Source organism: Semicossyphus pulcher, unplaced genomic scaffold (genome assembly GCF_022749685.1).
Source record: "Semicossyphus pulcher isolate SPU_LCO1_2020_fin unplaced genomic scaffold, fSemPul1.0.p SCAF_14, whole genome shotgun sequence".
Taxonomy (NCBI): domain Eukaryota; kingdom Metazoa; phylum Chordata; class Actinopteri; order Labriformes; family Labridae; genus Semicossyphus; species Semicossyphus pulcher.
Window position 1 is genome coordinate 9,774,126 of NW_027211648.1, and position 16,898 is coordinate 9,791,023.

General features: G+C 40.9%; 2 protein-coding genes across 3 annotated transcripts; one reads left to right on the plus strand and one right to left on the minus strand.

Moving 5' to 3' along the window:
* The first annotated feature begins 337 nt into the window (after positions 1-337).
* Positions 338-10,275, plus strand: tmem62 (transmembrane protein 62). The gene is made up of 14 exons (XM_069661695.1): positions 338-355; positions 454-717; positions 1,134-1,245; positions 1,399-1,536; positions 2,031-2,076; positions 2,538-2,679; positions 3,074-3,198; positions 3,424-3,546; positions 4,443-4,598; positions 5,768-5,927; positions 6,150-6,348; positions 6,459-6,554; positions 6,744-6,862; positions 7,697-10,275. The coding sequence occupies exons 1-14, from the start codon at positions 338-340 to the stop codon at positions 8,015-8,017; spliced, it is 2,019 nt and encodes a 672-aa protein (XP_069517796.1). The 3' UTR covers positions 8,018-10,275.
* Positions 10,276-11,607: 1,332 nt separating this feature from the next.
* On the minus strand, positions 11,608-14,284 carry ptgr2 (prostaglandin reductase 2). 2 transcript variants are annotated; one of them, XM_069662082.1, is made up of 8 exons: positions 14,038-14,284; positions 13,794-13,912; positions 13,284-13,475; positions 12,996-13,166; positions 12,536-12,745; positions 12,100-12,309; positions 11,934-11,973; positions 11,608-11,842 (listed from the first exon to the last, which is right to left on the minus strand). In XM_069662082.1, exons 1-8 carry the CDS (start codon positions 14,072-14,074, stop codon positions 11,778-11,780), a joined length of 1,044 nt encoding a protein of 347 aa, XP_069518183.1. In that variant the 5' UTR covers positions 14,075-14,284; the 3' UTR covers positions 11,608-11,777. The 2 variants fall into 2 exon arrangements, with proteins under 2 accessions (XP_069518183.1, XP_069518184.1); XM_069662083.1 differs by lacking the exons at positions 11,608-11,842; positions 11,934-11,973; positions 12,100-12,309 and adding an exon at positions 12,318-12,423.
* Positions 14,285-16,898: the final 2,614 nt, after the last annotated feature.

Consider the following 16,898-nt stretch of genomic DNA (forward strand, 5'->3'; position numbering starts at 1 on the left):
TTGGTGAGTAAGAATTCTTACTCTTCTCACTAAAAAAACTGAAATTACCATAGACTTACTTTGAATACTTACTTAGAATTATTCGTTATTCCCGAAACCTCTCGCGATACAAGTTGCAGTAGGATTGCGGTACCCGGAAAACATGTCAGAGTGGGTGCTCTTTCCTCACGCATATCTGCTTGTGACGTTTCCCGATCCAACCGGTCAGTGTGCAGTGTTGGTAGCTGGTAGGTAGCTAGCTGCTAGCTAACCTGCTGAGCTACCTCCTCCGCCTCTGAAGGAAGCTGAACGGAGCCGTGAATGAATCGCTCACATCAATGCATCTCCTGGGGCCGCGATGGCAGCGACAGACACGGTCTGAGTCATAGATCTTAGCCATGTAGCTAAATGGTTCACTATATCTGTAGTTAATGTTAGTGTGATTCGTTCTCCCTTAGCTATTTCCACCAGTAGCTAGCTTTTTTCTGTCCGGGACAGACGGCGGCAGCTAGCCCCCTCTCTTGCCACTACAGGAGGATGCTGAAGCTGTTCGGTGCGCTGGTTATCCTCGGACTGGCCCTGGCGTGCATCACCTCCTGGGTGCTGGACAGCTATGACACGGCTTGGCACCCCAAACGGAGCGTTCAGCACCCGACGGTGGGTGATGGAGATGAATCTAAGGGGAGTTCTCCACCATTTCCCGGCGGCGAGATGAACAATATATTCTGGTTTATACAGGTGGGCTTCATTTATTCCGTCCTGCTAGCTAGCTTTGTTTGTTCTTGCAAGCCATTCACTACAAGCGGAATTAACCAGTGTGTCCATTTTTCGATTTTACAGAACTACATTTAATTAGTTCAACATGTATCTTTGGCTTTGCTGTGTTGTTAAATGAGGCTAGCAGTGGTAGTTCACCTACTGAACTCTCTCTGAATGATTGACAGAATAGGGTCACTGACCACAGAAGTGTGCCATTGTCAGGTGTAAAAAAAAAAAAAAAGGTTCAGCAACACAGTAAGTTGTAGAGAGACTTTGGACCTTTTGTACTTTACAGCTCTCAAAGTGCAGCGTAAGTAAATACTGAAAAAGCTACATTCCAAGACCATTTTAACCTTGTTTTTATTCCTGTTTGTGGTTTTTATGTCTGGTTCAAGGTGTCTGACATTCACATAAGCCGGTTTCATGACCCCAGACGTATTCCAGATTTTGAAAAATTCTGCACTGACACAATTGAAGTGATCAAACCAGCTCTCGTGCTTGCAACAGGTACAGTAACCCCCCATGTTGAACTTCTGGAAGTATTTGAATCATTAGACGCTGACTGGGTGTGGCCTTTATGCTATTGCAGTCATAAAAAAACCATGCTGCTTCTCAGATGTCATCACGCTTCTTCTCTGATATTCTGCTTCCACTTCACAGGGGATCTGACAGATGCCAAAACAGAGAGTAAGGTGGGTTCCCTGCAGCATGAGGTGGAGTGGCAGGCCTACCACAACGTCCTAAAGAGGTCCCGTGTGATGGAGCGCACAAGGTGGATAGACATCCGTGGAAATCATGGTGATTAACCGCAGCACTTTGTTATTTTAATGTTCTCTCCAAATCCATTGGTTCAATCGAAACCTCCCACTGTAGTTAGCACACCATTAGGATTTCTGCAGAATCCATTAACTGGGGTGCATTTTCGCATCGCACAGGAAGCCATCCTGCCCCTCCTCTTTAATGCCGCTTTCTCCTCTGTTATTGGATCGCAAGCTATTAGATGTGAAACAAGATACTTGGAACTGTCAGATGAAAGAAAGCAAGTTATTGGATCTGGAGTTTCTCTGACAGCTATTCTGCTTTCATTGATCACAAGTTGTACATGTGTGTTAGTGTGTTCTGCGGTAACGGCAGAGTTTGTTCGATATTTTGCTGTAACATGAGGAAATCTGATTCCTGCATTAAATATGTACAGCTCAGTGGGGAATATCTACATTAGACATACTGGTCCCTGTCCTCTCTTACAGGTCATAATCTGTTAAATCTAACTATTATTTTGTTTCTTCTGACAGATGCCTTCAATATTATGTCACTGGACAGCACCAACAACTATTACCGGTCAGTATGAAATGGTCAGAACTACAGTAAATGTCCGATTTAGAGTCTAATCCTGCATGTCTGAAAGCAGCAAGCCGAGTGTGAGGTTGATCAGAGCATGTAGTAACTTCAATGCCTCTGAAATCTGAGTCGCTGCAGACCTATTTATTGACAATAATCCAAGCTGTCTGAGCTTCCTGAGGACTAAAATAGAACCTGCACGAACAGACTCCCTTCTTGTCTTTTGACACAAATTATGTTTAATGTGACATTGCTGCTTCCGTTAATGCTGATTGATCATTTATCTCCTTAATGTTGCGGTCAACCTCTGCGAGACAAAGCCCGTCTCCTTACCAAGCCTTATTTATTCACTTAAAATGCTTTAAATTATCTCAGTGGCTCTGTGAGGATTGGAGCTGCTGGCTCGATCCCCGACCACAGTGTCTCATTGCTGACATTGGCTTTTCTTCTATATTCTCAAGGAAATACTCGGCTAATCAGAAAGTTGGCTCTTTCCACTACGTTCACAAAACTCCCTTTGGCAACTACTCCTTCGTCTGTGCGGACGCTACTCTTACTCCAGGACCCAAGAGGCCGTACAATTTCTTTGGTATCCTCAACAAGGTACAGCTGTTCAGCACCTTCACTTGACGGAACATAAACAGAGAGAGAGACGCTTACAGCAAGAACTGATTCTTTCATTACACTTGGATAAGTTTAGATTAGAGGAGACTTAAAAGATTTAAGGTTGTATTTCTGTATAAGGAAATGTGCTCACAGAGTGGTAAACCAAGAATAAAAATGTAGCTTACGTCAGCAATAAGCAAATAGAAGGTTCTAGTAACGCATAGGACTGTTTCCTCACACTTTATATTATAGAAAGTGCAATAAACATGAACTTTCTGAAATCAAAACATTATTTCTGTCCTCAAACGAACACATAATGCAACCTTTGTAACTCTATTGTAATACAGAGAGCTTGCAGTTATTATAATGTTTCTTTCTCATTGCATGACAGACTCAAATGGACTTGCTGGACACGTTCAGAGCTGAGAGTCTGAAAAGCAACCAGTCGATCTGGTTTGGCCACTACACCACCTCCACCGTCGTCTCCCCTTCTCCTGGAGTTCGGGACGTGATGAGGTAAGAAAGGACTGGATGTAAGCTGCCAGACCAGTTTTCATTTAACTAGAAGTGTATAAATCATCCATTGTTTTCCATCAAATCCCTCTCATTGCTCTTTTGACCTAAAAGCTCGACTTTTATCGCACAATTTAGAACATAAAAACCCTGAGTTAGTAGCATTTCAACCTGTTGAACTGTCCAAGTGATGGATACATATATTTTTGTTTGACCTGTTGTGTTTAGATCTGCAGTTGCATATCTGTGTGGCCACCTGCACACACTGGGCGGCCTGATGCCCGTCCTCCACAGCCGACATCCCCAAGGCACCCTGGAGCTGGAGCTGGGCGACTGGATGGACAACCGCAGGTAGCAAAAAAGACTCCTCTTATTGTACTTGATTTGTATGGTAAATGGACTCTACTTATAAAGCGCTTTTCTAGTCTTTGCGACCACTCAAAGCTGCTTTTACTCTACATATCACATTCACCCATTCACACACTGATGGCAGAGGCTGCTACGTAAAGTGCCCAACTGTCAATCAGATATCACCCATTGGCTATGCCACTGGGAGCAATTTGGTGTTCAGTGTCTTGCCCAAGGACACTTCGACAGTGTCCAGTGCTCCCTGAGGGAGCTGGGGATCGAACCTCCAACCTTCCGATTGAAAGACAACCGACTCTACCACTGAGCCACAGCCTCCTCTTACATAAAAATCCCCTCGGCTATTCAGTCATCTGTGGAAAATTATTCAGTCTCCTCAAAACGGGCTTTAGGAGTTATTAAAGGAGCTTAAATCTAATTTAGACTTTCCTACATTTTCCTGCCATAAGAAGTCATGTTAGTTGTAAAATGTTAAGTGTCCTGTTGCTGGCTGTTTATAGACATTATACACCTTTTAAAACAAAAGTGCGATTGTTTCAGATGATGCATGCAGAAGGCTGTTTAATCCATTTTTGTGGAGTTTTATCAGTCAGCACCTTTAGAGCTGTTGCAAACATTGTGAGTACCGTTAGCTACCTTATGACTCATAATTAGCAAGGGTCATTTTTAAATACACTTGAATTAATTATTCATTTTCAATTATGCTGCTTATCCAGATCCAGGTTGCATTATCATAATATAATGAATCATTCTAGGTTTTTCTCTATTTTTTTTATACCTTGGCTAGACTGATTGTGAAATTGGTACTAAATTACTTCCTATATGGTATTAAAAAAGGTTGAAAAGTTCTTGCAGAAACCCTCTCCCACTTTTGTCCCCAGGTACAGAGTTCTGGCGTTTGACCACGACCTGCTGAGTTTCTCCGACCTGAGGTTTGAGCAGTGGCCTGCAGTGCTCATCACCAACCCCAAGGACGCCCAGTACCTGCATCCCGGAGTGGAGCCGCTGGGTCGAATAAGGAGGTCGACACACATCAGGTGTGTGTTCGGTGTTTGTTGGCTGTTCTGTCTGTTGATCCCTAAGGCCTTAGCTGGCTCTAGAACACACGCTTTGACAACACCTTGTTTCTCTGATGTCCTGCACGCACATTTCTAAAGAGCACCTGCCCATGGTACATTTATAACATCATTGTTAGATAAACTATAGTTCCCCTTTCTGGGACGTTTTGTTTTCGCTTTTTGCGGCAAGGCATGTCTAAATATTTGTAATGAAACACACTTATTTTAATACTGGTGCCCCTATATCACCTACAAAAGCCAGCGAGACCATAACTAGAAGATTGACTATTTCTATACAGTTTTTTTTAACGCCTGTCACCACTTCCAGCAAGTCGGATCCCAATGAAGTAATTAACTTCAAGCAGACGTAAGACCTTACTCTACATTTTCCCCAGCAAAGTGGGCAGTATGTTAAAAGGTTACAAGGAAGGAGGAGATGTTTCAATTGACAATACTACCCAGACATAAACAAGACAGGATTAGAAAAGAGATGTGACGTGCTACTTTGTCCACAAGGTCCACAAAAATCAGCAGTTCCTTTAGAACAATTGCTTTATATAAACCATAGTTACCTCTGCCGAGGAGGTCCTGATTTAAAGGAGCAATTCACCACTAGAAAAAGCCACTGTCAGTCAAAGCAGTGTTCTCTGTAGTCTATAGAAGCAATAATATTTGAAATTGGCGACATAGCTGTGGAGAAAGTTGTACAAACAGCTCGTGGTTTTGCCCATTCTACATTCCTACAACACCCAGCGTGCATTGCGCCCCTCCCTCTGAAAGGAACAGTTCAGCGAGAGACGCTGGAGTGAAATACTACCGTTTTCCAGTCAAGGACATTGATCGCTGCGGGCGATGGCTCCGAAAAGAATCTGAAATACGACGAGAATATACCGGTGGATCGTCTAAAAAATCTTCAGGTCTGCAGTCTACATTTCAAACCTGACGATTTTGAACGATGACATCAGAGGCGGGCGTCCTAGTTTGAGGAAGTGTAGTTAAGCGAGCTCACCGGCCTCGCAAATCTGGATGCAGAACATTTTTAACACATACACGCAACCATGGCAGTGTTTCTTACCGGACATCCATTCAGCAGCACGTTTACCTAATTATTCAGTACTAAATTAATACTTTTGTGTTTGTTTTCATAGAATCTTGGCCTTCTCAGAGGCCCCGATCACAGCCGTGCACGTGAGCGTAGACGGGGAACCTCTGGGAAAAGGCCACTCTGCTGGAGGTCCTCTCTACGTCCTGCTGTGGGATCCGTCTCTCTACCTCACCGGACTGCACACCATCAGAGTTAAAGTGGAGGTCTGTGCAGCTTATTTATCTTCCACGTCAAGTGAAAACTGTTCTGAGACCTTTTAATATTTTATAGGTCCTGATTAAATTTGTTTGCTTGAGTTGAATTATGACTCGGTTGCTCAGGATCTGCTGTCTGGGATTTGATACACTACATATTAATATTTATAGACGTGACAACTTGGTCCTTTTTTTAATCTTTTTTGTTTTCTGTGTGTGTGTGTGCGTTAGGACGCGGCAGGCCGGTCGTCAGTGCGAGAGCAGCACTTTACTCTGGAGGACGACCTGACTCCCAGCTTTGGTTTTGTGCAGTCCTTCATCCTCCTCACAGACCACTACATCCTGGGCCGAGTGGCCTTCATATTCATGATTCTGCTGAATGTCGGCGTGCTGCTGGCCTTCAGGTTCCTCAGTGTTCCTTCTAGGAGAGGTGAGCCATCATAATATGCATGATTTGCATTGCCACAGAGCCTTAGGGAACTATTTGAATTGTTATTGTATTATGCATTCATACATTTTTTGTTTGTCTATCATTTACAGGATTGTCCTCTCAAGTGTGTATGTCGCTCCATCTTGTCAGTACAATGGACACCTTCTTCTACTCTCTGCTGCTGTTTAATCTGTGCACAGCCTTAGGTGGGTCAAACGCTTTTCCTGTCCCCTTTTTGTCCCGTGCTTCCCTTCTTTAAAAATAGCACAAGCAGTTAAATACACATAGGCAAAGATAAGACGCCTTCATTTAGATGCTTATTTGCATTATGTGTTTTCCTTGTAATCTTGCACCTGTTCCTGTATAAATAGCCCCAACTGTCTGTGCTGTTTCAGGTCCGTGGTTCATAGGGGAGATGATTGATGGCCATAGTGGTGCCTGCTTTGCCTTTGGGGTGTTCATTGATGGACACTTCCTGGAGGGCAGTCTCACTTATGTTGTCGGAGTTGTTCAGGTAAGAAAATTAATTTGAATCAACACATCTACGTCTGAGTAATATCTGCATGAGCAACCCCTGCGGTTATGCTTTGTGTGTGTTAATTAACTTAATGTGTTATTCTTACATTTACATGTATTTTCAGCTTAATTAAAGCCCACAAATCTTGAGGTTCTCTCTAACAGATGCCATTACTATTTTCATCATAAAGCCCTAAAAACCAACTCTTATCAGCCAGCTCTAAGTAGCCAGCATTCACAGTCAGAGACTAGTCAGGTAGTCAGCTATCCTCAGGTAGTGACCATCATCAGGAGGCTAGAAATAATACAGCACCACCACCACCATGAGTGTTTATTCTGCTCCTTATCTGTGTAATGAGGCAACTGTTTGCTAACAAGTGTGTCTCGGGGTTAATATGTCAGTGTTCTTCACAGCCTGTGAACACAATAATTTATGACATGTTTCTCTTTGTTGGATAATTTTTCAAATTACATGTCTGATGCTGATAATACGTTTCTACAGACCGTCTTGTGCATTTTTCCATCTGCATGACATCTGTGCATTAAACCGTTCCAGACGTGATAATTAAGAAAGTAAAGAAAACATTTGTCAAACAATATTTTTGCTCCTATTTACTTTTTATCCTACAAATACAATTATCTGACATGTACATATACATAATTTGTTAAAGTCATGCTCACTCTGAGCTGTGATGAGCAGTCACAGGTAAACACAGCCAAACCAGTTTAAGCCACTGCCTTATACTCTCCCATCTTTAACTTGTCTTAACCTATTGTGTAATCATTTTACAATACTAATTACATCAAACTGAACTCATTTCCTCTCCGCCAGCTGCTGTTTTTCAACATGCCCCTCACCTCTTACCTGTGCTGGAGCCTCCACCACCGTTGCCGCGGCAACACCTTCCGATCCCACTTCCTGCGGCCGGGCTGCCGCTGGCGGACTCTGGCGGTTCACGTCTTCATGCTGCTGCTGCTCACTTGGCAGGCCCACTCCTGCTACTTCCTCCTGGAGACCTACGGCCCCATGGCCTTTTTCCTGTCTCCTGTCCGCACGTGGGCGCTGGGGCTCAGTCTGATATTGGTCTACCGCGCCTGGACAGGCCCCGCCCCTCTTCTTCGGGAACACAGCAAGAGCGTCTCTTCCTCTTGACAGTAATTTCACTGTACCGCCACCACTTCCACGATTTCCCCCGAGCCTGACTCACAGATATATTTTGCTGTCTCTATCCACCCTGGACCTGCCTCAGTTTTCCCTCCTTTCTTTCTCTCCTCCTTCCAAATCCACTTCACAGTACATCACTCACTCTCCTGTTTCTAGATAGTATTGTTTACTTAATATGCATGTTATTGTAAAGCACCGGTGAGCAAATTTCTGGCCATATTCATAGCAATGTGTACAGTGTAAGAAAAACCTCGGATACTTTGAGGGTAAAATAGCGTATTTGAGCTATGGGAGGACTTATTTAATGTGTGCCACAGTTGACAGCACACTGACTCAGAGCTCTGGTTTAAGCTGACTCATTTACTTGAGCTTTAGCACTTTTTGGAAGTGTTGCCTTGGCCGAATGCCACTTCACCACTGCCAAATGATGAACGAAGAAAGATATCACCTTTTACTCTTCCCTCTGAAAATAATTTTCACTAACGAAGGCTGGACGTGCCAAACCCACCCTCATGTTTACCCTCCGGCACACACTTCATGTGAATAGAAAAAGGTGTACATACGCCTCATTTTGTATACTGTGAGCTTTTCCTAACTTACCCATAACTGACAGAGTGCGGCAGTTACAAACTCTGGTGAGGATGACACAGGTAATATAGCCTACAGGGATCATAAGTTCAAGTTTATTCTCCACATAACTACAGGAAATCAAAGGAAGGGAACTACAAATAAATCGGTTACTGTAGTTGATGGTTTAAAGTGTTTTAAATAATTCCATTGCACACGACTGCCACTAAAAAACGTCTCAATATTCGCATTGAATAGTCATATCAAAAACTTCAATGCCATTTTACCTAAACACACACACACACACAAAAAAAGCAAAACCGGCCTGACTCTTCGTGCTCCTTCAAACGTGACTACAGAAAGCAGCTGTTTGTTTCTCAGGAATGTGAGCACCAGAACAGGCCGGTCCCAGAAGTATTTCAGGACAATGTTTTTATACTCCACGGTAGCTCAGTGAACTAAAACAATGTTAAACAATCGAGATGTGTGGCAGCGAGGGGGAAAAAAAATGAATGTGTTCTAGATGTGGTGAAATGAAATGAACCAGTACTATGCTGTTTTTTAATTTATTGATTCTGATTGTATTGAGTGGTTTCTTTTTTTTCCCCCCTTTCATGTTATACTATATCTGCACTGGAAATGCCTGCCTCATGGTCACGTGATAAAGATGATAAAAGAGCATTCCCAGCTTTGTATGTGTGAAGAAATGTTTGTCTGTGCTCAGAATGAAGGTTCCTTAATTTTTGTGAAGGTGTGAGGGCAGTAACTATCTGTTAAGAGTCTGTTGCACTCTTCAATCCTCTCTAGTCTGTTGTAGCAGGTGCTGAAATTCACAAGAACAAAGTGATCTAAAAAAAAAAAAGAAAAAAGGACAACTAGGGTGAAGACCACATTTATCAAGTCTTTTAATAGAAGCAATGTTCCACTCAAGTTTTTCTTTTTTTTTTTTTCAAACCATACCCAGCATGAGTGCAGAATAATTGCTTAGCGCTAGGATAAGACGCGCAGTTTAATATTAGAACTGCTGAGAAAATTAAATTATGTGCACTCATGCTGGCAAAGGTTTAATAACCTTTTTACCTCCTCTCAGCATAGACACGTTTTTTTTCTTATGGAAGCATAACCAAGTGTACAATTCCAGCATATAGACAGATATTTAAATTGATGGCTTTTTTTTTTTCATTGAAGAGTTCCTCTGTGATGCTCTCTATGTATTGTGTCCACAAGGCGGCAGTATTGAATTGATTTGGAGGGGAATAAAGAGATGATTGCATTACACTTAAACCTCTAAATTATGCATGGGTTTGTTAAGTTATTTTATTTCTTGCAGAAATACACCAAGTTTGTCCCAAGGAGACTGTTTTTGATAGTTTATTGATGCTCACTCATTATGTTTGATTATGAATCTGGTTGTTATTGTTCTGTACTGTACACTGAAAACCAGACATCCACTTCACCTCCACCTCAAAGGAATATACTGTAAGTGATGTACTGGTGTTCACTTGACTTATTCTGCATCCCCCCCTATGTTCAAACACTGAAGTATATGAATGAATTGATGATGATTTTACACCTGCCACATATTTTTCTCGTGACAACTGAAATTAGAGCCAACCACTATTTTATTTTATTAATGGTTTATAGTGCTGTGGAATAAAATGTTCATTACAGTAAACTCATATACTTGTTTTGTTACTTGTGTTTGTCTTCACGTCATTATTACTTAATGTGACACAGGATTGAGCTAGAAAATCAATCGCTAATGAGATCATTTAAAATGGGTGTAAAAAAAAACAATGTCCTTTAAACTCTAAAAATTTGTTTCACTTTTAATTCAAATAAGCTACACTTTTATTTATCTTTTCAGTTCTCAGTTTGGTCCTATTTATTCGCTCTTTATCTTAATTTAATCATTTTTCTCCTCCACATGCCCGCACACATTTCCAATTTACCTCACCACATTCCCCATTTTCCTCTGGCAAATATGATAATTTGATAGGGGTGGTATGTAGTTAAACTAAAAACATTGGTGGAAAATAAACACATCCTACACTAGACTACAAACAGCTGTACAAAAAAAGTGTTCACCAGTGCATGCAATATTTATCCATCTGTAACACCCCTCTGAGCCTGGTTTTCTTTGTAGCTTAGACACTTTAGCGGGCTAGCTAATGCACTGAAAATTAGCTAGCTTAAGCTACTTTAAAATCATATTTAAAATTAAAGCTAGAGTAAAATTATGGGGGGAAATGTTTATCACATCTTCACAATGTAAAGGATGTTCAAAGTATTTTTTACAGCTTACTTTCTTCATAAAACTAAGCAAGTCCAAATGCTAATCTGGCATCACTGTATAAACTCGTTCTTTTAAGGCTCTTCAGCTAGCAAGCTATTTCAAATAAAGTAGGCTTTAAAATGTTGCTTTTAGTTTAACATATAAGAGACATTGAATCACATCTACACAAGTTCAAGGTTTGCACAATGATGTCAATGGGAAATATGTACTTAAATATGTTATTAACACAGAAACCAGCTGTGAACTTCCAAGTGCTGTTACCCAGCTAACTTGTGTTTCCATTAGCTTAACAGTCTTTTTCTACTTTTTCATGTATTTAAAAGCAATATGCAGTACACTGTATAGAGGATTCACATTATACACACTGGCTGGTGCCGTTTAATGAAGAAAGTTAGCTTTAACAATGTAACAAGCTAGCTGAGAAGGCTGAGGCTTTGTGTTTTAAGCTAGCAGCGTTTTCAGTTAAGCTAGCTAGCCACAGTTTTCTGAAGTTAGTCGATTCAGTGGTTTCTATGTGCTGGTATTTCATTTTTAAAATCAACATTAAAGAATGCCTAATACTGTGATTATTATCATAAGGCACTACTAAAATATACCAAATAAAATAAAATTCTAAATCAAGTGTTCAAGACTTATCTAACCAAGCAATCGTGACATTTAATTTTATTTTTGTAAAGAACACAATTTCAAAGAACATAGTGTCATTTCTCATTTATTTTTCATAATTGTAACCAACTGGCGTCAACAAATCAATGCTAATCAATGCAACATCTTACCAGAGTTTATTACATTAGTGTCAATGGCAGTGATAGAAAGGCAACTGTAGGTTAATTTCCCAAGGTGGCTGATGAGAGCGGTCTCTCCTGGAAGCTACATTGATTTTCTTCACTCTGATATCTTTATGATTTGCTTGCCAATGTTTCCCCCTCTCATCATTGAGCAAAATGCATCTGCAAAGAAATGAAAACAAAAAATTTAAATCCTGCCAAGATCACAAAAAGTAACATAATGACGAAAATCCTAGAATTATGACCCACATACCTCCCATATTTCCAATGCCGTCAACTACAGTTTCCAGCACCTGCAGAGAGGAAACAAAATTACAACAAAATAATTTGAAGACACAGATAGGGAAGAGGTCTGCAATTTACAAACAAACAAGGACGCCCACACAGTCAACCACACATTATTACTATTTCCTACTTACCTTCATTTTGCCTGATTTAAGCCACTGGCTGAGCTCACAGAGGGCAGCGTCTGCTTTGTCCATGTAGTTAAGCACAATAAATCGCTCCCGGGTGATGTTCTTACTCCGCAGCGTTTCCTGTATCTCCTCACTCAGGGGTGGAGGATAGGGCACATCCTTGTTGTACTGTGAGATCTGCCCACACAGGATCACATGGCCTCCGGTGTTCATCTGGAGTTTAATATGTGAGATTGATTTTATAATATCCAAAACACTCACTGCAGAAGAACAGGAGGACGAACAGCCTTGACTTCTAATATGTTGCAAACGTTGGCAGTGCAATTACTGAAAGCAGAGCAAACTAACACGTCAGAATATACACATTTTTTCGCCAAATAAAAAACAAATAAAAATCTTTTTCATTATGCACTGCACACTAACACAACTCAAGCAGTACCTGTGAAATTACAGTGTCACTAATGGCACCTCCTACGTTGTCAAAGTAAACATCTATCCCATGAGGGCAGCTCTCCTTGAGCCTTGCAGAGATGTTCTCCTGGCGGTAGTTGATGGCTGCAGAAAAGCCCAAGTCCTCTACTAAAGCTCTGCACTTCTCATCAGAACCACAAATCCCAACCACCCTATCACAACCATCCAGTCTGCCAATCTGGAAAAATAAAAGCAGGGTGAAATGATACAATCAGGATTTCATATTCTTGTGTTTGCAGTCTAATCTATGTTTATGTTAGCATCTGTGGTTAGCTAGATCAGGTCTGCTGGGTGGGGTTTTCCGAAATATAACAATAACAATTACCAACTTGTGTTTTCATATAGAACAGGATAACTGAAAACTAAGATCGCTACATATAAGACATGTAAGCCTAATTAGATCTTAATTTAAAATTTGCAGTATTTACCTGTCCAGCTATGGAGCCACAGGCCCCAGCCGCACCACTCACCACCATGGTCTGATTGCCCCCTTTGGTCACATTACCCTTCTCCCTTACACCCAACAGTGCTGTGAGGCCTGTTATGCCCACAGCACCCAAACAATAGGACAAGTGTCCATCAACCAACTGTGGATCAACCTGCAACAGACAGAAGGTAATATCACAACTTGCATGCATGAATTTTTCTCTTTCTCTGAAAGAGGAAATATGATCCAGTCCAATATCTCAATGTCAAAACACAGCAATATCCCACACCTTTTGTAGGGCGCTTCCTTGCATGACAGCATGGGTCTGCCAAGGCCAGTTTAAATTTGTGACCACATCTCCCTTCATGCAACTAGGACAGTGGCTGGACTCAACAATGCCAACACCTCCACCATCCACACACTCAGACAGCTGCCATGGAGCCAAGTACTCAGCACCGGTGTCTTCGTTCATTCTGCACCGCTGCAAATCACAGACAGAAAGATAATCAGGAGTGATGAAGGTGACAATTGCTGCGTTAACTCCTCAAAAGATAACACAGGTTGGCTAGATGACAGTATGATTTAACTTTGGTGATCTAGTTGCAGTGACAAGAAGCAGATGGAGTCCTTATTCCTCTCTGAACTAAAGCTTTTTCTTCTCTGGACTTAAACTAATGCATTTAATGAACTGAAACATTTACTTTTGTAAGACTTAATTATACAAGACATCTGGAATCTGAACTATGCAAAAGCAGACACAATAACTTAAAATATATGTGCATTCTGATTTTATCACTACCATGTAAGGGTCGACTGAGAGGTATAGTGTCCGAACAAGGACCTCCCCATCTTTCAGGTCAGGTGCTAAAGTCTTTTCCTCCAGACGGAAATTTTCAGGAACTGGCACCCCGTTTTTACCTTCAAATAAATACGTAGTTTACGTAAACGTTAGCAACATGGGTATAGTCATGTTTCAGCAAAGCACACATTGACAAAAGTTATCTTTTCTTATGAGAAAAAAACACTCCAACTACGCTTCCTACCTGGTCTTGAGTTTAGGACGACTCTCTGCACCTGCATCCTTGAAAAGTAATGATAGCCTTGATGTCTACGCAAAGTGGTACCTGAATTGTTAAGCAGAGCTGGCAACAAACGTCAGGTTTTCTATGTGCGCTGAGGTCACAATGTTAGAAAGCGTTTCACATTAAATTATCACACTACAAAATGGCTAAGTGGTTACAAAACCTGTTCTAAACACTGTGTTTACATTGCAGGCTAGCAGAAAGTCAAAAGACCACTTAGAAAGTCTCATTCAGCGAAAGCGAGATGCTTCCCTCTTACCGACTTCCGCCTTTGTCTAAATCCCGATAGGCAGTTGCATCAATCTTTTTTATTAGCTTTGAGGCACTGAGCTGCTTATGTTTGGTTTCCGTGTGTATTTGCTAAACACAATTAATGCAAACGTTTGCTAGACATAGCCTCGCGTGAAACCCACTGTCGATATAAATATTTTTGGATTTTTGGCAGGCAGCTTTCTTCATTTTGCGCATGCCTAACAGAACATCTACAGAATTAATGCACACGGCATAGTTGTAGTAACAGATATTTGATATTTATGTATCTATGATATTAGCTAACGTAAGCTAATTCTCTTTTTTCTTTCAATATAAATGTTAGTGTGAGGTAGTAATACGATGTGGGACATTATTTTCCAAGATTTCCGGTGTATGAGACGTGTACTCTCTTGTCATATATATAGTCTTTTCCAAGGTGCCGTTCGGTGCCGTTTAGCCGTTAAGGCAGCTACGGCACACCAGAAACGGTACGCGCCCTGAACAAGCTATTTTAATATTCCAGTCCATCAATACCGCAGCTATTTGACATAATTCAGCCATTATTTAAACAGCATTTTCAATTTCGGTCTGCGCTGCCAATGCAATCCGTTTCTCAACATTAATTATGAACCTGGGAGGGTCCCATAGATGGTTTGCAGGATCGATTGCTAGCTAAGTGTTTCAAAGTGAAACTGGGAAGTGAAGACTTTTGGACTAATCTGAAAAAAAAAGAAGTTTAAATGTTTTCATTTGCAAGTTGCTACAGTTAGCTTACTGTTAAGTTCAGCAGCTGCAGCAGGAAACCGTCAAAATAGGGAAATGATGACGTATGAGCCATGGAGGGACAGAGTTTAATGTAAGTATGTTTTCGTTTATGCATGCAAACCCATGATTGGGGTTTTGTTTGTGGTGCAATTGATGATTAAGTACACTGTTATTAGCCCATAGCAAGCTAGCTTCACCTGAACCGACTCCCCTTTGACCCCTGACACCCACGCGTAAACACACACACACACACACACACACACACACACACACACACACACGAATGATGTGAAAACCCCAGAAAGTCCCAGAGGAAACCCACATGGCCATTCATAGTGTACATTGGTGGGTGATATATTCAGACCATTAATTCACATAAAAGTATTAATACCTCAGTGTAAATGTACTCATTCATACAATGAAAATGTTTAGTTAAATGTGTCTTAGTATAATCAGGAAAATGTACTTAATTAAAGTAAAAAATAACTAATGCCAAAATTTTCCTTAACATGTGCAGCAGAATAAACTCTACAGTGATATCCTAAATCAGTTTAAATATTTTATAGTCACTATTATATCACTGCTAGTCAATATTATCTTTTTTTTTTCAAATTATTTTTCAATGTAAAAGGGATTTTAAAAAAAGGATATTCATTCTTTTCATGGTCAATTAATCTTCCAAATAATTTCTTAATTAAAGGTTTGTGGTCGAGGATAAGAGAAATTTCTTTTGTCCGACCAGCAGTTTAAAACCCAATCTCTTTCAAATTAAATCGAAACAGAAACGTAGCACATTTTGTCTCTTGAGGAGCTGCAGTAATCGCATATATGTTGTTGCTTGAAAAATATGCTTCTTATCTAATCAGTCGTCGATTCGCTTTTTGTCCTACAACAAAACGATCAATCATGTCAGCTCTGATTCTTCCACAAGAAAAGGTTGTTTTGCACACACGCATACTTCCCATTACAACAATAGTGTCACCGGGCATGTCCAACTCCAATTCCTGTCAGCTGTATATGTGAATGTGATCAGGCTTTGCATGTTATTTGAAGGGTCAAAGAGGAGAGAGAGACTGGGAGGGAGGGAGACTACAGTCCTGCAAAGTCTGTCTGGCACATGCTCGGTCATGTCCAGAAGATATTGCAACACCTCACTAGGCAGGCAGTTTGACTTCCCAGTATGAAAGCATATTTTTCTTAACTGACATTTTGACTAGTCATAGCACTAAAACGTCAGGTGTTACAGATCACATTACACATGGCAGGGTTCTGTTGAAGTGCCCCAGTGAGCTGGGACAATAAGCCACAATGAGTCGTACAAAATGGAAATGAGTAAGCAGTTTTGCACTTCCAGTTCCCTTGTCTCAAAATCAAATTGGTATTTTCATATGACTGAAATAAACTCTGTAGTTAACTCTAGAATAAAAGATTTTCACATTTTGTTCTAAGACATAAAATAGTTCAGTAATCACCCCACTTGCAAATTTCGACGCTTTAACAAGTCTTATAAAGGGCTGTTGCTTACAAGGGGCTCAATGAGACTAAAGAGGATGTCCGGGACTTAAATCCCATCACGACAAACACGGACAAGTTGAAAGCTTTGTCACCCTGTTGAACTCTGATGATACTGTAACCGTAAGTGAACCTGGTGTTAGCTTTGGTGTGAGCTCTTTTGCAAACCTTTCTCTGCAATAATCAAAAATCTAATGGAAAATTACAACTAATGAATTAATAATTACATTTTCTAAGTGTCTGCTTTATACAGGTGGGGGTTTCCCTCACGTGATCCCTTATTTGTTTGACAT

What these genes read in the sequence shown, in the direction of transcription:
- tmem62 (XM_069661695.1), top strand. An exon ending in TCTTTGGTATCCTCAACAAG is followed by an intron (nt 2,680 to 3,073) that starts GTACAGCTGTTC and finishes ATTGCATGACAG; the next exon opens with ACTCAAATGGACTTGCTGGA. An exon ending in CAGTGTTCCTTCTAGGAGAG is followed by an intron (nt 6,349 to 6,458) that starts GTGAGCCATCAT and finishes TATCATTTACAG; the next exon opens with GATTGTCCTCTCAAGTGTGT.
- ptgr2 (XM_069662082.1), bottom strand. Translation starts at nt 14,074, where the DNA reads ATGCAGGTGCAGAGAGTCGTCCTAAACTCAAGACCAG. An exon ending in CGTCCTAAACTCAAGACCAG is followed by an intron (nt 13,913 to 14,037) that starts GTAGGAAGCGTA and finishes ATTTATTTGAAG; the next exon opens with GTAAAAACGGGGTGCCAGTT. An exon ending in TCTCAGTCGACCCTTACATG is followed by an intron (nt 13,476 to 13,793) that starts GTAGTGATAAAA and finishes TGTGATTTGCAG; the next exon opens with CGGTGCAGAATGAACGAAGA.